Below are 23,408 nucleotides of genomic sequence, written 5' to 3'. Positions count from 1 at the left end.
TCACAGCAATACCTTTCCTTAAACGCTATATGTACTATACTGCATGATGGTGTATAATTGAGTCTTTACCAGTCGCTTTTCCTGTGTGAGCTGTGAATAAAGAATCACTCATACTGGACCGTGTGCAGCAATGAACTCGTCTTGCCAGATTACCACGACAGCCAGAGAATTTACTTGGGATTTCACTCCGTATTTAATGCCAATAATTCCTCTGAGCAAAGATGAATCCATTGGAAAATGATTTTCCGTCAACAGCATGTCCTTCATGTCAAATATATGCTTAACTGTGTTGAGAACTACTAATATACTGTTTCTTTTTGCACATTATCAGTATTTCTATGCTTTTTATGTCTTATTCAATTTCCGCTATGTCTGATGTCTGGATATATTTTTGTATTGTATCCTGGTTATTTTTGCACCTAAAGTTTGGGTCTGGGTTCTTTCACAACCACAAAGCGATAAGAGAAGAAACAAGGTGAAAAAAAGCTCTTCTTTTCACTTCAGTGTCACCAAGCCTACGGCTACGTGTACAACTTCCATTCTAAATCACGTCAGTTCAATCCTCAAAAAATAGAGCAAACGCAGCACTCAAAGACCTCTGGAAGGCAAAAGTCACACACAAAAAAAGTAATTCAAACTGCTGAAAGCCACAGAGAGGAACTTATTTTTTTGAATATTAATTATGTTATCGTCTATACTCCATGCAGTACTTTAAAGTGCACAAGAGAAAAAATAAACGGGGGACCGAGTCCTGTGTGTTGGAGGGGGTTCTCTCTCTCTCTCTCTCTCATCAAGTGTCTGTCAGAGCTTTGAAGTGCCTGGTCGCTATCCCATGGTGAGGGCGCTTAAGGGCCTTGAAATACAGGATTGCGCACGCACATACGCACATAGTTAATTATCTGTCTGTTGGGGGTGGTACACCCCGATTCTCCACTGCTTCCATCAGAGTGTCAGGAAGCACCCTGTCTAACTGTCGGCCATTCAAACACAGCTCTGATGGCGAAAGGGCCTTCCTGTGTGGAGTTTGCATGTTCTCCCCGTGTCCCCTATGGTAGGTACCCTCACAAAAACATGCAGTAATCCTGGTCTCTAAACTGCCTCCCCCTGGCCAGCTGGGGCGCCTGATGGAGGGGAAAGGAACTGGTTGGAATAACGTATTCCTTCCACGCGCTACGTCCAACCAGGGAAACTCCCCCTTGTCAGGTGTAAAGGAGCAACTTGGACACTCATGCATGAAGGGTTCATGAGTTCAAGTCTGTTACTCTCTCCAGGTTGGCGGAGGGTGTGTAGAGCCCAGGATCACATTAGATAATTGACACAGGGGTGAAAAATGGGTTACAAAATCATGGGATAAAAAAAATTATAGAAAAAAAAACACAGCTCTGAGAGGAACTAGCACAGTATGTTGACATCTGGATAACATAACATCTATCTACATAACGAGGCGGAGGCACCACGGAAGGAATGGACCCCGCTTGACCCTGTGCCACTCACAGGATGCCTATAGTTTCTATAGGGGTTGTCCGAGGTTGAATGGGTAGCTGAATGGGAAGCAGAAGGTCTCCACTTTGCAGCTATGTGTGCTACAGTATGTACTGTAAGTATACTTGAGCAAGACACTTAACCATAACTGCTCCCTGCAGGTGCTGCCTCTGTTTGGCCCACTGCTCCTAAATAGACGATAGCTGGGGTGTAACATTAGGCGCAGTTTGACAGACACCTCAGTATTGATGGCCTACACCTGGCCTACAGGGCACCGTTCCATGGACAGCTATAGGATGGGTTTAATGCAGAGGATCAATGTCCTGCGTGTTCAAATGTACACAGGGGTGGGGTCCATAATAATATTATAATTATTTCCACAGCTGGGAAGGCAGAAACGCGTTGTGAGCTTGTAGTTCGGCTATTTTCAGCATGGAACCAAGCTAGCCATCAAGGCCCGCCAAAATATGTTTTTGTTGACAAAATCACATATTCTGTCAACTAATTCTAGACTCAAACTAAAACATTTCAGATAACTAATTCAAAAGACCATGCCTATAACATTTGCTGTCAAAATCAGCACTGACCTCTGCACAAATTTAAATAGAGGTCGACTCTTTCTCAGGGTGTTGAACATTTCTTCGCTGCATGAAAAGCCCAGAGCATCAATCACACACAGTGTAATAATAAGCCTCGGGCACGGTCCAGAAAATTGAGCGACCAAAAGTGTAGGCGACCAATCAAAAGGCTGCATGCTTCTCTGTAGGAGTTGCAGCCCACGGTTCACATAGGAGCCTGCTGCCTGGAACGTCACATCCTACAGAGTGGCTAAACCCTTGCAGATGATTCTCTCTCCCAGTGTGTATGCGTGCGTGCGTGCGCGTGCGTGTGTGTGTGTGTGTTCGCATCTTCCCTCCAGCAGCTGCTGCGGGAGTGTATATGTTCCTGTCAGTTCATGTCAGCATTATAAGATGAGCTTCGGGGAGTCTTCCACTATCGGAGGAAAGAAACCCTGAAGGTTTGAGAGTTCAGCTCCAAGGAACACTCTAGTGGTCAGCGGGGTCACTTGAAGACAAGCAGCAGTACAGAAAATGCACACAGCAAAACAATTACAAAGTTAGCACAAGACTAAAGTCTCCAGAGGTTTTTGAATCATGGAATGAGAAGGTTCCCGGCTCCTCCTGCAACCAGCTGCTACTGACGAGCAGGTTGGTTCCTTACATTGTTATCTCCACTGTCACACAGTGTCTGAAAGGCTGAAAGTAATCAACCTTGTAAAGAGCTTTGGGCAAAGGCACTAAATAAATGCACCATTTATTCATGCATGGCATCAGAAACTTGAAAATGTACAATAACTGTTAAAGGTTACTTCACTATGTTGAACAGAAAAATAAATGAAGTCAAAATGCTGCCTTCCCCTCCCCTCCACTCACTGCCCTTATATAACTTGTCTGTCTGCACTTCAAACAGCAACAGTGCAAAGATGTTCACCACCGCAATTAATTCATATTCTTTATCCTGCAGTGCAGACTTTCAATTCTGCAACAGATGAGCACGGAAAAGATGAGAGGCCAGAGTGAGGGAAATGTTGAGAGAGAAAATTAAAGAAAGAGGGATTAGGAGAGAGGGAGAGAGAGTGTGAGAGTGAGAGAGTGTCACCCATTAGTGGTCAGGAGGCCGAACAGGAAGCCAATTACCCGTGTTTGGAACCCCACAGGGGGCGGCGGAGCGGGGAGAGCAGGGGTTGCCCTGCTCGCCTCTGATAACCGTCCCCGTGTCACCATGTCATCCCTCTGTGTGAAGCAGCTTCACAAGAGGGACCCGACAGCAACCGCAGATCATGTGACACATATGGCTCCGCTGCCACCGCGCGCGCGCACACACACACACACACACACACACACACACACACACACCTAGTATAGCAAGCTGCAATTCAGAGACACCTGCTGTGCACGGAGACATGAGCTGATTGTCAGAGAGCTGCAGGCGCAACTGATACGCAGTGGTGGAAAGTAATTAAGTACATTTACAGTACTTACTGTAAGTACCATACTTTTTACAATTGTGAGGTATTTGTACTTTACTTGAGCAATTCCAATTTCCAATACGTGTAGCCTACTACTCTACTCCACTACATTTCAGATCCAAATATTGTACTTTTACTCCACTACATTTAGATAATTATGACAAAACATACATTAAACACTTCAGCCCCATATACATTTTGAAAATTGCCAACCTACAAGGCAAGCTCACAATGTGTCACATTGTGAGCTTATACAAAAGATCTTTTGTAAAAAGAAATTACATTTGAATACCACATTTATGCTTAGACTAGAGCGACAAAGTGTCGAATGACGCGTCGCAGGTCTAATTTTACATTATTTAAATAATATCCATCAGTCCTGAAGTCCTGGTTCATCCTAGCTGTAGAACTGATAATAAAAAAACAATATATCAATTACACAGACAGGGAGACAGTCTGTGGTGGATGTGGAAATGTCTCCTAAAAATAGATGGAATGCACCTGAGAGGGAGAGCGCATGAGATGAGAAAAAGAAAGGGGAGAAGGAAGAAGGAATTGCACTTTCTAATGTTAGAGTTAGACAGGGAGTGAAAGGAGGGTTCATAACAAGAGTAATAGAGAAACAAGTGCTGTTCTTATTGGTGGTGTAAGCAAATACCAATACACTTTGCTTTTATTGTTGTGAAGCACTTTGTGACTGATGTCTGTGAAATGTGCTCTATAAATATAATGTACTGTACTTACTTACTTACTTGAGTAACACAATATTTTGCCTCCAGAGTCCACCATACACCAGCACCAACCTGCTTCTCAGCAGCAGTTAGTGGTCCAATCTCTTGCTCAAGGTAATTTCAACTAAACTCAAATATTGTTTTATTTATAGAGCACATTTCAAATTACCGGAGCCAACCAAAGTGCTATACAACACAGCAGGAGAAACAACAATGACACAACAAATACACGCAGCAATTGAAAAACAAGTTAAGGATACACCACCAGAAAATAATGAGATGGAAATCTATGGTCTTCGAGTATCAGGGTTTAAATGTGCTCGAAAATGTACTGCTTCATTGTTCATTCAGTAATGATTTACAATTTTCTATGGACTGGGAGGATTTGATATTAAGTAGCAGGCTATTCCAGAGCCTTGGGGAAGCTGCAGCTAAGGCTCGTTCACCTCTAGTCCTCTTCTTGGTTGTGAGCTCAACCAGTAGCAGCCATGGTTACCCGACCTTGGAAGTCTGGGTGGAGTTTATTTCTTAATAAGGTCTGTGAGGAAAGGCCGGGGCAAGCCCATTTCTCACTTTAAAAGCAAACATTAAAACCTTAAAGACAATTCCCAAACGGACCAGGAGCCAATGGAGGGAGTCAGGGCCAAAGAAGATCACTTCCGTCTTGCTTTCAGTTTTGTACTTACTTGTACTGTGCATATGGAGTTAGCATATATTACTCTTAGACTCCCTTGTGTGGTTATAATATGCGAATATGCTTTCCCTGTGTATTCTTTCTTTCTTTCTGAAAGCTGAAGGTTTAGGGCAGGGTTCCCCAATACATTTTCCTCAAGGGCCATATTTTGACTAGGGTACCAGGCTGGGGGCCGAGTCCGCACGCGCAAGGTCGAGGTCTTGCCCTGAAAATACATTTTCAGGGCAAGACCCCATTTGAAAAGGATCCCCAGTTTGACATGCATAGGCCCCCATTTAATGGCATTTATATCTGGGACCCCCCCCCCCCCCCAGGGGCCACAAAAAAACGTATCATGTTTTAGGCCAGGGGGGAAATAAATCATGGCACTCTGTCTTGAAGCATTCCAGTTGGTGGAATTTATTTGTAAGGGCAGATATATCTGGATGTCATCCGTGAAGCAGTGAAAAGATATGTCGTGCTTCTCGATGATAGACCCTATAGGTCGGGGCAGACAATATAACAAAAAGAGGATAGGGCCCAGGATCGAGCCTTGGGGGACCCTGCATGTAAGAGCGGCCTTCAACACAAAGCGAGGAGGAGACAGTGATCGTACCGGGACCTTTCAGTTCAGTTCCCCAGAGGGCTTCTCTACCTCCTGAGCCACCGCTGCCGTCACATGGCAGCTGTGACAGCTGGGATGTGATATTAGCCAGGCGAATGAGGCAATTTAACTCACTGTTGCTTTTAGTGGTGTGTACTGTAAGTTCTAGCAAGTAACAAGGTAGTGTTCAGAATGATTGTGTTAATTCAACCAAACAGAGATAAGCACCGTATCCCCACAGACCACCTTAATAAGGTCCATTAGCCAAAACACAAATTAACTATTTAAATGTACATGTACACATACGGAAGACGACTGGAGGACTGGGGATATGAAAGCTAGAGGGAGAGAGGAACAGAGCAGAGGAGTAAAGAGGAATTGCTGTTGTGCTTGCCTAGAGTTTAATACCCTGATGTGTGGTATTTCAGTTTGTTTGTTTTTTCTTTCTTTTTTCTTCTGTTAATTGTTTTGTATTGTATACTGTGTGAGTGTATGTAAGTACTTTAGGGCCCTTTCGAAAACTAGATACTGTATCTCAAGGGGTTATTCCTAATTAAGAATTTCAATATATACAGTATTAAGATAGTAATAAATACTTATTATTCATATTCATCCATTGTGAGTCAGAATATCATAGCCTGACCTAACAAAGGTTTTAGGATTAGAACAATTTTTTGCCAGATAATTTTGAAAATGATTATTTATCCTAGTGCTACTGACTTGAATACATTTATGAATCTGTCCGTCTCTGCCGTCAACAGATAAAATAAAAATCTTGAGAAGATGTCTTGCTAGCAGACATAAAGAGAGTTGTGTAATATCACTTGCCAGTCAGCTGCACCATGACTGTGTGTCAATCCAAATCATACATTTCAATCCTAAAATACAATAATAGGAGATGAAATCTACCAACAGACAGAGAGAGAGATAGAGTGATAGAGTGAGAGAGTGAGATAGAGAGAGAGAGAGAGAGAGAGAGAGAGAGAGAGAGAGAGAGAGAGAGAGAGAGAGAGAGAGAGAGAGAGAACCAATGTTACAAACCACTACTAGGACCAGTTTGTAGTCGCTGCAGTGCATCATGATGTTTATACCAGATATAAAAAAGTCCAGTGTATATTGAAGAGCAAAGCAAATATTATGCAAAAGTGCCTTTCATAAACTAGAGAGAGATTAGGGAGGGCATCATTATTGACCCCCTTGTTTACATGATGTCACATAGGGCACACAAGCAGGACTAAAACTGAAGTAGGAGTTACAACATTGAGATAATTGGAGTGTGTCATTCATAAGCGGGAGTAAACAACCGTAATTTATGTTGTCCTGACAGAATGACTCAGGTGGTTAAGAGGTGTTTTCATGGGGTCATCACTGACAACATGCTGCTCTCTGTGATATACTGAACTCCACAGGTCTGTGATAGAGAGGTTAATTACAGTGGGTCATATGACTATCTTTCCTACAATAACAGAAGATAATGACCCACATTCTTTGTCACAGGCTGGACATGGTGACAGTATTGTTGAATGACGAAACATGGCTGCTATATGCAGAGAAACCCTCATATCTATTTATACAAGTGAGAAGTCGTACCCATACAGAAGAAAAAAACCCAAAGCCACAACCGCTACGTCGCTATTGCAACACCCACAACACCATCTTACACACTACACCCACACACACTCACACGCCAGTGACGTCACACACTTACCCTTCGTAGGCCTTCGCTGTGGTCCTGGCCTATCTCCTCAAAAACCGTCGTTCGCCAAAACTCAGCACCAGCCCACAAAGAATAATCTCGGCATTGCCACTAATAATGCCTCACTTCCACACTCACGCCGCCAATGCATTTCTTTAATACACACATTCTCGGGACAAACACCCAAACACCCACATCCCCGAGCCTTTCCTACACGCAACACGGAATCAATGCTGCCTATGCTGTTGCCAAACACAGGGACACAAACAAGCCCAACACGCCCAGAAAACAACCACGCCACTTACATACATTACAACTCGCTTACAATCACACAGGATTGGGTATTATATCACCCTGGGATTTTACAATAGCCTATACATTGCATTTCACATTTATTTCTGTCTCATGAAAAGCGTACATGACCTGAAAATGAACAACCATTTATTTCACTTCAATTGACGTTTGCTTTGGACCAATGCAATTACACACACTACAACTCGCTTAGAATTCGCTAACCTGGCAACCTGGAGCCAGGCTTCCCATTGGCTCCCCAACAAGCACAACACACACACACACACACACACACACACACACACAGCTCTGTTCTCTCCGTCGAGCTCACAGTCACAATCTGTCGCAGCCATCTTGCTTTTAAGATGGGCGAGTGGACATTTAATGCTAATAAATAAATTCTAGGTCCAGCAAGCAAATCATGATGGTCTGTTTGTGCTCAATAGGTCACAATAACATTCCGAAATTAGGTGTTGTGTTTTGTATGACCTTTTCCCCAGTAGTAGTTTCATATCTATCTCAGCTTTTGCCTGATAGCACACATGCTAACGTTAGCAGCATTTGATGACAGCTTGCCAGAGCAACATACAGTGTGCGCAGACCTCACATGAGTTGTTTACAACAGAAACACACGGCCTTTTAACCACGCTACTTACACACAACAGGTCGGGAGTTATTAAACCGAACGTGGACGCTGTTTCAGTGTTACATTTGCTGCGCATATCGGATTAATTGTAACGGCATGCATGATAAATGTAACAACGCTAAAAAACACCATTAAACATATCGTTTTCAGCTTAAAGCAATTATATTTCATTGCAGCAACTCCTTAGCATTGTTTTCATACCATGAATGTGATAAGACAATGTATCAAACATAAGGGAAATATTAAATAGTATCGGGTGTACCAGTTTGGCCATTTCTTTTTTTTCAATGGGGCAATACATTGATTCAACAAACGTTTGATTGATTGAGTTGTACAATGTTATACAACCCTAAACTAATTTTACAATACACTACACAATACAATACAATTTTAGAACATATTTTGCACGTTTAATTTTTTTACTCAGAGATCCGTTTAGCTACACATGTAATATTTTCAGGCAACGGACCTACACATGTCAGCTACCATAAACCACTTCAAGTTATTAGGACGAAATAACTGACAGGAGTGACGGTGCTGTGCTGTGAGTAAACGAATAGGGGAGAGCCGCCAAGGATGTAACATTTTGCACGTTTCATTTTTTTACTCAGAGATCCATTTAGCTACACATGTAATATTTTCAGGCAACGGACCTACACATGTCAGCTACCATAAACCACTTCAAGTTATTTTTTGGATGAAACAGGTCGGGAGTTATTAAACCGAACGTGGACGCTGTTTCAGTGTTACATTTGCTGCGCATATCGGATTAATTGTAACGGCATGCATGATAAATGTAACAACGCTAAAAAACACCATTAAACATATCGTTTTCAGCTTAAAGCAATTATATTTCATTGAAGCAACTCCTTAGCATTGTTTTCATACCATGGATGTGATAAGAAAATGTATCAAACATAAGGGAAATATTAAATAGTATCGGGTGTACCAGTTTGGGCTTTTCTTTTTTTCCAATGGGGCAATACATTGATTAAACAAACGTTTGATTGATTGAGTTGTACAATGTTATACAACCCTAAACTCATTTTACAATACACTACACAATACAATACAATTTTAGAACATACAAAGGGAAAGACTTCAAACTTCCTGGGGCCTATTTCACGAATCTTGGATTAACTAATCCAGGATATAGGCCAAAGCCAGGCTTTTTAAATCCTGAACTTTACAGCCTGGTTTATTCCGTTCCACTAAAGCCAAGCGAGGCTCAGAATTGGCGGATTTGCCGAGCCGGGATCAGCAAGCCTGGCTTCATAGACAGTCTGCCTTTTTGTCTCTAGACCCCTTCTGTGGATCAAAGATTTACTGATCCTTCTTCTTCATGGGGTATTAAGGCAGTTTGCATCCTTAATAGTTGCATTACAGCCCCCTTCTGTATATCTCATTATCTTTACTAATCTATTCAAGACTTACTGATACAAGGACTTAAGCTTCTAAAATAAATACTGCTGCTGTAATTAAAGAGAGAACATACTCTCAATAGTGGATAGACTGAATGATTAACTACCCCAAAAATATAGTTTACATTTTACCACTACTATTAACTTAAAACAGAATTCTTAATATTGTAAGCATAATGATATTGTCGCATTGTGATATTTGGCCATAACTCCCTCCTCTGAGGGAGCTACCTTTGGGGAAGGGGGTTGTTGTCCAGACAGGGGCCAGACTGGTGAGGGTCATGGGTTCATGTAGCATGACAAAATTTGTGCTATTGCCATTGAGAATACATTGGGCGTTTAAGTTAAATAACTCTGAAACTACAAAACATTTCAAAGTAACAAGTTCCAGCATGTGTCTCCACAGTAAACTGCATTTTACAAAGTGTGAATGGAGTTTCTAGGTGAAAGTGATTTTTTGAGGTGCCACTATCTGCCTATAAATGTCTCAAATTTGAAAGCACTATATTTCTAAAACTATGAAACATTTCAAAGATTCCTTTTCAGGCACACATGTCCACCGTAGGATGAACCTAAATAGGTTTGAATGGGGTTTCTAGGTGTAAGTATGTAGGACTATGGGTGAAACGTTATAATGGTAATATGTTGTAAAACAATGAGTAATTGTAATATTTAGTGGTTTTCACTTTTACACAAAAAATAAATATATATATATAATAATTCTTCTTAACCGTGCACTTGCACGACAGCAAACCTAATCATGGGGAACATTCACCAAAAGCAGCTGATCTACAAGCTCACAAGCTGTCATGATGTTGTGCAGCCTATATATTTTGGTTATTTGATTTTATATAGTGCTTAAATTAGTCCTTTAATGCAGACCGATACAAATAAGGCAACATAAACCCATAATAATTGAATAAATCTGGAAAACATCATTGGTTTGTGATCAGTTTGACTGCTTAATGAACAGTAAAGACATCAGGATTAGGTTAAACCTGGCTGTTAGCCTGGTCCGGAGCAGGCTAAGTCCAAAGCATAAGTTTCCATGGTAATTTATGTAGCATCACTTTCATGAAACCGAATCAAGCCTCAACATATCCAGGTTAACTGGTTAAGTTAATCTGGCAAGATCAACCAGCTTTCATGAAACCGGTTAAGCACTGATCCAGGATATATTAAGCCAGGATATGTGTTAAAGCCCGGCTTAATCTCTAATCCAAGTTTCGTGAAATAGGCCCCTGGCCACGTAGAGTACGTTGCTGTACACATACTGACGCGATGGCGTCATGGTGGCGTTGACCAATCAAGAGATAACGTCCATGTTACAACCGTGAAGCGTTACAACCTTGGCGGCTCTCCCCTACATTTGTTACTAACATTAGGTTGTGGCGAAGTAGAAACGTGGCGAGCAGATAGTGTGTTTTGGACAAACAGGCTAGGTATTGGTGTTGATTTGGGTCAACTGGACAAACAGCGTGGTGTTGTTTTGTGTCTGTGTTTGTGTTGGAGCGCCTCAGTGTGGCCGTACAGGTCATGTGCAACCTCTTCCACAGAGAGATGGAGACACTAAATCTCAGCTGGACAAACATGTTTGCATGCATGCATCGCTGCCTTGCATGCTGTGTGCTACTGTTGAGTCTGTCACTTACTTTGACTGATTTATGGCATTGTCTTTCTGTTAAAATCCAACTATGTTAATTTAAGAACTCTGGGCATATAGGTCATTGTTTCTTCACTGTGCACACGTGTAGCCTATTGTATGTCAGACTGTATGTCTGTCCCACAGTCACAATCTTTTAGAAATTAGGCTGTGGAAACATTCAGGACAAAACAATGGTACATTTCCAATAACCCATCCGTTACTACATGTGGAGTCAACTCCCGCCATTTATTTCTTCCCATAGTGCGTGGCGAAGTAGCTCTGGGATGAGTGCGCGCGAAGCGCGCACGAAATTCTAGTTACTCTACAACTTGAAACAATGAAACTTCAAGCAAAGGCGCAATGTTTTTTGGGGGCAATTTATGTCGAATTCATGAATGTCAGATCATCCATCTAAAATCACTGCAGAAGCAGGTTTGAATTGTAGGCTAGTATATTATATTTGATTTTATATTTACACTCATCATGCCAATCATTTTTTAATTAAGGAATAAGTACCGCATTTTAAAAGCCACCTAAATTGTGAGTGGAAGTGGAACATGTTTCTTTCATTGTCTGTAAGCATGTCACACTATGTGCGTAAATTTGCACACACCACGCATAGACTTGGCATTTGGCTTATTGGTAGGTTAATATCCACAGTTTATCTGTAGCGGTCCGCATATTAACCTATTGTTCAAGCTTCGCACTCGGCACCAATACAAATGAAATCACCAGGCCGCACTGGACTAGTAGGCTGATATATTTATTATTGGATGCAGCAGAGCAGAGCCTTTGCTCGCTGGAGTTGATGCAACATATGATACGTTTTAAAGTTGCTAACAGTGATATATAAACATGAACAATTGGATAGATATCCGTGTAGTTTCCTACACGGATATCTATCTGAGAAATGCACAAGCTGCATTTCTCACCTAATTATAGTAAAAATGATATGCGCAAAATAAGCGGTGACATCGTCGTTTCTCAAAAGCTCCGTTTCGTATGACTACACAGATCCACTGATCCGGATATCTTTCGAAAATCTTCACTTATTTATCCGTTTCCAAAAACCTGTTTGCGTGTAGCTGAAAGACCCAAACACACAAAAAAATGTACATTTTGCAAAATATCCATATACGTGTAGCCTGGGCCTTAATCTTCACAATCAGCTTTATTGTAACATCACAGGTTTACAGAAGTAAAGAACTAAAAGAAGTGGGTGATTTTTTTGTGTGCATTGTTCCCAGTTTTTACAGGGCCCAGTTTTGAATTGTAGCCGCCCGTAAGTGCTCTTCGAGAGCGGTTTTGAAGGAGTCTAGGATTCACATTTCTTTGTTGGTAGGGCGTTCCACATTTTAGTGGCATAGGAGCTAAATTAATTTAACCCCTTGTTTGGGCCAAATCTGGGTTGCACATGGTTTGTTTAACTCCCTCTGGTGTTGGAATTGTGGACTTCCGTTGACATTAAAGACGGGTTGCAATGGCTATTTGGAGCATTGTATTTTGTAGTTTCACTCTGCAACACGCAGGTTGAGTTTGTTTGTGTGAAACACATTTTTCATTTCCATACGTCTGTACATATCTTAGTATCTTAGTGGTGTAGTGAATCTTGTAGACCAGGCCCATTGCAAGTTGCTGTTGCAGTAGCCTGAACAGTTTGAGGGGGAAAGGAGATCAAACAAGAAAAAACTAAATAAAATACATCTACATTTACTGTACATGCCGGTGGCTGAGATAAAAGGTGCGTGAGCATATAGCAGCAGATGTATGCTGTGCATGATATACTTATGAGCATTAGTTAAGGTGCTAGAAAAGTCTAATCTTCCCTTATGTTTGGACATGTCTGGTGTACCCCGGGCCCCAAGGACACAATCTCCTATTTCCTATTTCTGTTTTTATCGTCTTTCACATTGCCCTTCAGTACAGTACATGGGGTGTTCTTGGTTTTTAATTAAGTTTCACTCATCCAGTGCAGCACGCACGCACGCACGCACACAAGTGTGAAAGTCAAGTTATGTCTTCACTCTTTCCCAGGAGGCTGATAACATCAATTAAATTTTTTGAAATGACCACTTGCCTTAAAGCTCAGAGGAGTTTCTAGCAAACCAATCAAACTGACAACTACAAATTATACTACAAAGTATACTACTCTCAACGTGACTCAACAGTTTGAGGTAATGTAACCAATTATGCATGATATCCATGGTACTGTTAAATAGAGAGCTTAATTGGTTTCTTGATCATTAACAGCCTCATGAGCTTTACAATGAGCACTTGGTAAGAAGATAAATTCACACACACACACACACACACACACACACACACACACACACACACACACACACACACACACACACACACACACACACACACACACACACACACACACACACACACACACACACACACACACACACACACACACACACACACACACAGATCATGTGTCATCATGTCGTCCAGCAAGGTATGATCAATCTATGGAAGAAGGGCTATATCTATTATTAAAAAGTATTAAACCCAGCAAGACGTGTCTAAGTAGGTTAATTGCATATTAAGGTTGGCTGGACAATGGCATACATGCTACACTGACTTATATCACCAGCAGCTCAGCTTTTCACCTTAAATACCCCTCTGAAATGTCAGGAAGGTATGAAGGTATGAAATTAGACAGAGCCCAACTGTAACCTAAGCAAGACTGAAGTAGAAGGCTGAGATCATGAACTGTTCCTTTTCAGCTTAGCTGGTTCATGTCATTGGTATTCCGTTGGTTTGTGGTTGCGATTAAATACTATTGATCTGTTGGAGGCTTGGAGCCCAGTAAACTAAGCTGTTGTCTCAATTGCAGTCTCTTTAGCAGCTCTGGAGGAATTTAAAGCCCTTGGTAAAATGATGTGCGAGATCTATGCATTGCACAGCACCAGTGAAGTGACTTGCACGTTATCGCTATGCTCCAAGATCTATTGCTTTAGAGACACAGTAAGAAAATGAAACATTTCACATTTTGCTAAATTAACGGATCTGCTGAATTCATTCATCCATTATGAATATCAACCTTTGGTTGTAAAAAAGAAAAGAAATCTTCAGTCTTTAATCCCATCTGTTGACTCAGACTGCCCAAGACGGAGATGTTCCGTCTTTTAACCTTTATATTTGTTTGATATCGGCGAGCAATACACTAAAGTCTAGGAGCGTCTATTGTGCAACTTTCGAAACCACTTCTGTTCGGTCTGTCATAAAAAAGTGTTTCCCCTCCATTATAGCGGATGGGAGCCAAAACCTTCTAACACTGATATCTCTGAATCTAAATCACTGGTTTCGATTCTAATAGAAATCAGTGTTTTTGACAGCCCATCGCGGTCCCGTCGCTAGTCGCGGTATGTTTATGTTTATTGAAGAATCCCCATAGAGACACGACTGAGCCTCTAGTCTTCCTGGGGTCCTGAATAAATACAGGATAATAAGATGTACAACTAAAAATACATTATTTAAAATAAAAAACAGAACAAAATAAAAACAAATACAAAAAACAAATTCACATTATAAAAGCAAAAGAACAAATTTACAAATCACAGTTATGTACTTGGCAAATTGGCAAGGTATCTCTTGATATTCTTTTTGAAAGTAATGTTGTAATTTATTGTAGATAAGATGTTTTTGGGCAGAGCATTCCAGAGAGTTATTGACCTATATACTGTTTACCAGTGTGTTTAAGACAATTAGATGTTGGTGTTGTTTTTATTCTTATGTTGCCAGAAGCTGCTCCTCTGGTGTTGTAAGCATGTTCACAAGTCATTTTTAACTGCCAACCTATACGGCTTACAGGTGGAAATAATGTTCCGCAGTAGCATTAGAAGACTCACTGCTAATTTCTTTTCAACCATTAGCCATGCCAGATGTTCGTGCATATAACTAATACTTGTCCGGTATGAACAGTGCCAGACGAGCAATTACGGGTTCAGAGTCTTAGTCGACACTAACTCTGTTGGAACCAGGATCGAACTGTGAACCTCATGGTTTTCCCATCCAGCCGTTCTACCAGGTACTCTACCCCTGAGCCAACAACAAACCATCTAAAGAGGTTTTCAACTTGCACATATGGGGATGATAATGGTAAATGTTTTCATATCCTACCTGGTAGAAGGTCAGGAGTGGCGTGCGGCCATGTTTTGGTTCTGATCAGCTGCCAGTCAAAGTCGTCTTCCTGTCCCTGGCGGTACTCACACCAGCTGGACTCAGAGTCCTCGTCAAACGTACAGCCAGCTGGACAGAGGGAAGAGAAATGTAACAACATTACTGTATTTTTGTTACTGGACATTACTGTACTGTACATGATTGGAGGAAATAAATGTCTTGTTTCATGGTACCAGAATAAATGTTCTGTAAGGAAGAGACCTGATGATAACCATCATTAACAGCAGCACAAGATGGAACAACTCACATCACCACAGGCCCTCAGCAAATACAGTCGTAATTAAACCCATTCGACACAATCCTTCCAGATATAAGCTAAATCTCAAGCAATGGTCAGAGCCAGGCTGCAGCCTCACTAACATTTCCATCCATTCCATTTGGTTCTGTTAGCCCTGTGGAAATAATATAATATGAAAGGACAGCATTGATACAGAAGACGAGCCCGAGGAGAACATTGAGCCCAGCATCACTCAGTCTGTCAAGGTGACTCAGCTCCATATCTATACCTTCTTCTCACAGTGTTCCTTTTAGTCTTGTGAAGTTATTGTTGAATGATGGTTTCTACAATTTTCCCATAAGGTCAGTGCCTATACAGTACATGTTTAACCCATTTTGAGCGGGAACCCCTTTTGGTGCTGATCTCAGGTTAAAACGGGTTTTAAGAACCAAATTTGTGTCATCCCCTTATATAGTGAGAGGAGCCGGTGAACACCCACTGGCAAGAACTGGCACCATAATAATGTGTAATCAACACCCCCACAGTGACCTGGCCCATCTTGACCTTGGCATGGTGTTGGGGCCTCATAGTCATAGTCTCCTGCAGGGACCTTTTCTGTTCTCCAAGTGATCACTTTAAGTACTTGGCAGTAGCTCTGCTGGTGTTAAACACTCTCTCTGACTCCGTGCCAGACTCCACTATAAACGTATCCCATCTGGGGATACAGACCTTATCCTCTTACGTTGCCCAGCTTCACTGTTCTTGGGGCTTTTGTTCAGAAGCTCCATCTGTTTGGCTTAACTGATGCACTGTAGAGTACGTTTTCCCTTTGGAAAAAATAAGAATAAAACATTATTAATATGTGGCAGGCCTGCGTTCCCTTTGCAATAAACAAGCACGGCAGCACGCCTTGTGTTCCTTTCTGCATCAGCTAATTTTGGATTCTGCTGCCACTTCCACCATTCCCGCTGACAAACAAAACTCACTTCCTCCATGCCTGAAGCACTGAAGCAGGTTGTGTGTGTCAGAGTATTTAATTGGTTGTAGTGCTGTGTCCATGCAGCTGTGTGAGAATGAGACGGGGTGAGTGGTGGAGCAGGGCTCTGTGGCGAGAGAGAGACCTCCTTCTCTGCATGGAGAGAGAGAGAGAGAAAGAGAGAGAGAGAGAGAGGCCTCCTTCTCTGCATGGAGAGAGAGAGAGAGAGAGAGAGAGAGAGAGAGAGAGAGAGAGAGAGAGAGAGAGAGGCCTCCTTCTCTGCATGGAGAGAGAGAGAGAGAGAGAGAGAGAGAGAGAGAGAGAGAGAGGCCTCCTTCTCTGCATGGAGAGAGAGAGAGAGAGAGAGAGAGAGAGAGAGAGAGAGAGAGAGAGGGGCCTCCTTCTCTGCATGGAGAGAGAGAGAGAGAGAGAGAGAGAGGCCTCCTTCTCTGCATGGAGAGAGAGAGAGAATAAACTAGGAAAAGTGCTCCTCGGAGCACAGGTCTCCCGCCAGGTCAGATTATTGTGGCCTCCTGGTGGTGCTATAAATAATAGGCCAATGTGAAAAGGGAAAGAAGAAAGCCATTTCTTCTTATATGCCTTTGAGATGGCAATAATTGGACCTTCAAATTCATGATAAGGCCTTTTGTGCCAATAACGTGTTTTGCAAAAGATTCCACCATTGCAAGCTGCGTTTGTGATTTGAGGCCTTTTGTTCAAAACGGACCAATCCTGTAAACTTTGGAAGCCAATCTTAGCCAATCGGAATGGAAAATCGGACAGATCCGTCTTGATCACATGACTACAGAGATATATATATATTATTATTATTATTATTATAACTTATATAACACATTGTCATGTTGTTGTCTTTCAGCGTCCTGTTCTATGAGATAAACTAAAAGAGTGTAAGCCACCCCCTTGTGTGTGTGTGTGTGTGTGTGTGTGTGTGTGTGTGTGTGTGTGTGTGTGTGTGTGTGTGTGTGTGTGTGTGTGTCGTGAGTGAGTGCTGCTGAGTGGTTGTTTGGCATTTACTTCTAAATGAATACAAATAGAATGCATGTCAGCTCTGCACTTAAGTGTGCTTTTCACGACAACTGAGAACATGTGATACATAACCAAGAAAGGAAGAAACATAAATAAACACGTGGGAGCTTTTTGAGTGGTATGTAATTGCCGCTCATCATGATGTGTACAGTTCTAAAGCATTGTTCTGCCAACAGACACACGATCAAACCACAGATGGGTCGACCTCTGGACTCACAGGCCCAAAATAACATCAGTGAGAGAAGCTGTCACGGCTGACAAGTCTCTCAGGACCGGAGAGGGGATAAATACTGTAAATCTGTGCGAGCGAATCGATTGTTCTCCACTTTAAAAGGTAGAAGAGGCCATTTGTAGAACAAGAGCTGCAGAGGAGACTAGCAGGCCTTGGACATGTGGAGAGTTTGATGTCAGCGTCACACCACGCCCAGACACTCCCCAAACAACTAGACTTCCACATGGATTGATGGGATACTTGTTGAATAGGACAAAGGCACATTGTACAGATTATGTTTATATAACCTCAATGACAGTGGTGGAGAAGTTTAGTTTAATACTGTTTTATATCGTTTTAAATCATTGGCTTTTATTTGTATTTATTTATTTTTGCAAAAACTGTGAAGTTTCCCTTTAAAGAGTGCAATTGTTTGGCTCTGGGGGAAAGCTAGTGGGGGATAGAACACACTACAGACACTGGGCCTCATGCGGCAACCGTCCTTAAGAAGTTTTTAAGAGGAAATGTGTTCTTAGACCCACGTTTTTAAGAAAGTTTTGGGATCCCTCAATGTTTTCTTAACTGTGATTTGTTCGTAGGTAAGAACAGAATCTACGCACACTGTGGAGCACTCATAGGCCCTCATTTATCAATTGAGTGTAAAATCTGCCCCAAATTCGAGTGTAGGTTTTCTGTGTCTGAGAACAAATGAAAAGTGTATTGTGAAAATTTCACTTATAGTCCACCACCATAGAGTAACATTTATCCTAGAAGTGGGATAGTACGGTATATATAAATTGTATACAGTATCATTCATTTTGTCCTAGAGGTAGGGATAGATTTAGAAGCTATGCGCTGTGAGGAGGACTCTAAAAGGAGGAGAGGAGGGTGGATTGAAGTAACGGTTGGATGTGAATGATGATGGGACGTCATGCAAAATAAGTTATTTTCAAAGAAGTAGGGTGGGTTTCTCATCACGTTTCTTTACGTTTCATCATGCGTCTAGAATGTAGACTATTCACAATTACACTGACTACCAGAAGCACACTGATTAAAGCAGAGTAACCATAGATACTCAGATATAATGAACATAAACCTGCCTGTAGCTCTGCCTGGATACCTTCACATTTCTCAGAGATTGTCTTTCATAAATGGGAATATGAACAGTGAAGGATGAGCAGATTATCTGCCAATTACTCTGTCCTCGTATTATTGTCAGTGTAGATGCCTATTGTTCTTTTCTTTCTTTTTTACTTCAGTGGTTCATGGTAGAATCTGCCCTCATTCCTCCGATTTGTTGCTTTGAAACATGAGCTAGCTGTTCATACTTATGAATATTAATTGGCTGGTAAGGATATAAAAATAACATTGAGCATAAAAATAACACTGGCAATTCTCCTGTAGACAATAAACAGTAAACAATTTTCAATTATCCAAAGTCAGAATATTTTACTTGTACATTGACTTGAGTACTGTGTAGTAGAGGCGAAAAAATACATTTGAAGGATCACAATTACACCAAAATGAAATACAAAAGGAACTATTAATAACTAGAACTGCACTCTGCCGAGTGCATACTTGCTTGTTGCACACTAGTAGGCCATAAATGGCCTACTAGTGCGCAAGCAGAGCGCGCAAGTACTTTCGACCGCTGGAAACTATCACATCTCAGTATCTCTGTGAAGGAACGTTTGAAATGTATAATCATTACGTGTAACTATTTGCTACCTAACTACTTTTTTACAGAAAAATGAATCATTGATATGTGATGAAAAAAAAGGTATATAAACTGGTATATAAACTAAAATATATTATACAGTATAATTATTTTATTACTTATTGTAAATTGTCAATTGTTTTAAATGTATTTCATTTTGTACTATAGTGATCATAGAAATCATGATCAGAGTAATATGTGTCTCTAACTTCAATTTCTGTAATAATACTTTCAAAATTTGTTGAAATATACATGATCTAAAATACTTCCGAAATCTGTAGTTGGATTTGTATCTCAGTGATGACGTAAGAGAAATGGTCATCTGTGTAATCTGGTCCCACCAGATACAACATTACGTCATCGTTGTGAACTGGGACCAGAGTACATGGTGTGTATATGACGTAATGTTGTAACTTGTAACTTGTAACTAGTCCCAGCAAACCAGGCACAGACTGTATGTAGTTGTTCTAGTTACAACTACATACAGAGTATGAAGTTGTAATTTGATTAGCAGTATACTGTGGTTACTTGGTTCCAAAAAGTGAAGACAAGTTTTCTTCAACAGTAAATCTGTGCCTGGTTTGCTGGGACTAGTTACAACATTACGTCATCCTTGAGAGAGTACATGGTGTGTATATGACGTAATTACTTGCGCAAGCAGAGCGCGCAAGTAATCGTTTCGCTTGGTCTCTTCGAAGTGAAGACAAGTTTTCTTCAACGGTAAATCTGTGCCTGGTTTGCTGGGACTAGTTACAACATTACGTCATCCTTGAGAGAGTACATGGTGTGTATATGACGTAATGTTGTAACTTGTAACTTGTAACTTGTAACATTACGTCATATACACACCATGTACTCTCTCAAGGATGACGTAATGTTGTAACTAGTCCCAGCAAACCAGGCACAGATTTACCGTTGAAGAAAACTTGTCTTCACTTTTTGGAACCAAGTAACCACAGTATACTGCTAATCAAATTACAACTACATACTCTGTATGTAGTTGTAACTAGAACAACTACATACAGTCTGTGCCTGGTTTGCTGGGACTAGTTACAAGTTACAAGTTACAACATTACGTCATATACACACCATGTACTCTCTCAAGGATGACGTAATGTTGTAACTAGTCCCAGCAAACCAGGCACAGATTTACCGTTGAAGAAAACTTGTCTTCACTTTTTGGAACCAAGTAACCACAGTATACTGCTAATCAAATTACAACTACATACTCTGTATGTAGTTGTAACTAGAACAACTACATACAGTCTGTGCCTGGTTTGCTGGGACTAGTTACAAGTTACAAGTTACAACATTACGTCATATACACACCATGTACTCTCTCAAGGATGACGTAATGTTGTAACTAGTCCCAGCAAACCAGGCACAGATTTACCGTTGAAGAAAACTTGTCTTCACTTTTTGGAACCAAGTAACCACAGTATACTGCTAATCAAATTACAACTACATACTCTGTATGTAGTTGTAACTAGAACAACTACATACAGTCTGTGCCTGGTTTGCTGGGACTAGTTACAAGTTACAAGTTACAACATTACGTCATATACACACCATGTACTCTGGTCCCAGTTCACAACGATGACGTAATGTTGTAACTGGTCCCAGCAAACCAGGCACAAACCTACGGTTGAAAAAAACTTGGCTTCACTTTTTGGAACCAAGTAACCACAGTATACTGCTAATCAAATTACAACTACATACTCTGTATGTAGTTGTAATGTGATTTGTAATTTGTAAATCTGTGCTTGGTCTGCTGGGACCAGACTACACAGATGACCATATCTCTTACGTCATCACTGAGAGCTAGTCATACATATACACACCGTGTACTCTGGTCCCAGCTCTCAAAGATGACGTAATGTGGTATCTGCTGGGACCAGATTATACAGATGACCATTTCTCTTATGTCATCACTGAGAGCTAGTCATACATATACACACCATGTACTCTGGTCCCAGCTTTCAACGATGACGTAATGTGGTAACTGGTCCCAGCAAACCAGGCACAGACTTACCGTTATATAAAATAAGCCCAATACCAGCATCACAAGACAAGCCCTTACATGGAACCCACAAGGCAAAATAATAATAATAATAATAAAATAATTATACTGTATAATATATTTTAATTCAGTTTATATACCTTTTTTTTTCATCACATATCAATGATTCATTTTTCTGTAAAAAAGTAGTTAGGTAGCAAATAGTTACACGTAATTATTATACATTTCAAACGTTCCTTCACAGAGATACTGAGATGTGATACTTTCCAGCGGTCGAAAGTACTTGCGCGCTCTGCTTGCGCACTAGTAGGCCATTTATGGCCTACTAGTGTGCAACAAGCAAGTATGCACTCGGCAGAGTGCAGTTCTAGTTTGTAACTAGTTACAACATTACGTCATATACACACCATGTACTCTCTCAAGGATGACGTAATGTTGTAACTAGTCCCAGCAAACCAGGCACAGATTTACCGTTGAAGAAAACTTGTCTTCACTTCGAAGAGACCAAGCGAAACGATTACTTGCGCGCTCTGCTTGCGCAAGTAATAATAATAATATTTAATTAAAAAAATGAATTGTAACGCACTTTACATTTGAAGCAAATCTCAAAGTGCTACAACAAGGGGAAAAAATGACTAAATATTTAAAAGGACTAACCTAATCCAAACAATTAATGCATTTCGATCAGTGGTCACCTATACACAGCTAAAAGGTTTCAAAAGCACACATCTACAAGTCCTTGTTAAAAAGGAAAGTCTTTAGTCCAGAAACCAGAATGTTCTGATTGAGTCTTCTGTTTAGTTGCAGATAAAGCGTGGTTGCGGTTTGATTTACATTGAGGCGAGTGCAGACCATGTACAGTATCAGCTTCTTGACAAGTTTACTTATTGCAGAGGAGGCACTACTGTATAAACACTCCTCATCAATAGAGAGCCAGCAGCAGTGGCCTCATCCAACCCCTGAATCTTTATAAAATACCAACCACATTTTACCCACCGGAGTAGACAATTAATTTGACCTCTTTTCGACCCAGCAGTGTGTGTGAATGTGAAACAGTTTGGGATGGGTGAAGCGAGGTTGTAATCTGGCCAAAAAGAAAATAAATACAAGTTATTCTACCCTTGACTAAAGCAACACAGCAGGTAGATTCATTTATCAGCCAACAATTTTTTCCGGTGGAAAAGGGAAGTAGCCACTGTGTCCAGTGCAGATACATCTCATTAGTGGAGCCTCTATCCCTTCAGTATATTATTCTGCTTTTCCACATTCTGCCTCCACTAGAGACAAATTAAGTTTCTCTCATCTCCCACAATCGAAATGCACTCTCTAAAAACCCACCAGAACTGCTTAACCGGTGAATTCTATTGTTAGAAAGGATAACAGGAGAGGGAGCTATGAATGGAAGATGATGAATAAAAACAGACCTTTTTTTCAGCAAGGCTAAAATCTGCCTTATAATCTTCTATTCCTGCATTACTTCACGGTTCACATAGATAAAATCAGCACAATTCCGTCCAATTTAGCACAACGCTCTTCTTATCCAGTGTGACTGACAAAGTGCAACATCGGAATGGCATGAACTAGTCAACAAATTACAGGATAAATGAGCACAGTTGCACTCAAAAACCCATCGGAACTGAAACAATGAATGTTACTCACTCAGCACCAAAATCTGCCTAATTCCACACTGTTAAATATAGAGCACATCAGCACAATTATCACCAGTTGTACAAAATGCAAGAGCAGAGTAAATAGCAACCCTAGTCTACAAAATGAATGACATGGTCATTAAATGATATTGTTGTATG

General features: G+C 41.0%; 2 protein-coding genes across 2 annotated transcripts in view; both read right to left on the bottom strand.

Moving 5' to 3' along the window:
* The window catches only part of LOC308331342 (receptor-type tyrosine-protein phosphatase U-like), a 265,106-nt gene that overhangs the window by 219,541 nt on the left and 22,157 nt on the right, over positions 1-23,408 (bottom strand). The gene's annotated exons all lie outside the window — the stretch shown is intronic.
* LOC308331341 (receptor-type tyrosine-protein phosphatase U-like) overlaps positions 1-23,408 on the bottom strand; it is a 121,798-nt gene that overhangs the window by 76,298 nt on the left and 22,092 nt on the right. The window contains exon 2 of the mRNA XM_080786749.1: positions 15,353-15,481. Within this exon, the coding sequence (XP_080642875.1) occupies positions 15,353-15,481 (129 nt within the window). The remainder of the gene's footprint in view (positions 1-15,352; positions 15,482-23,408) is intronic.

This window comes from Protomyctophum bolini (assembly GCF_963924005.1).
Source record: "Protomyctophum bolini genome assembly, chromosome: 17".
Taxonomy (NCBI): domain Eukaryota; kingdom Metazoa; phylum Chordata; class Actinopteri; order Myctophiformes; family Myctophidae; genus Protomyctophum; species Protomyctophum bolini.
Note: the sequence above shows the minus strand (reverse complement) of the source record. Positions and strands in the feature narration are given on the sequence as shown.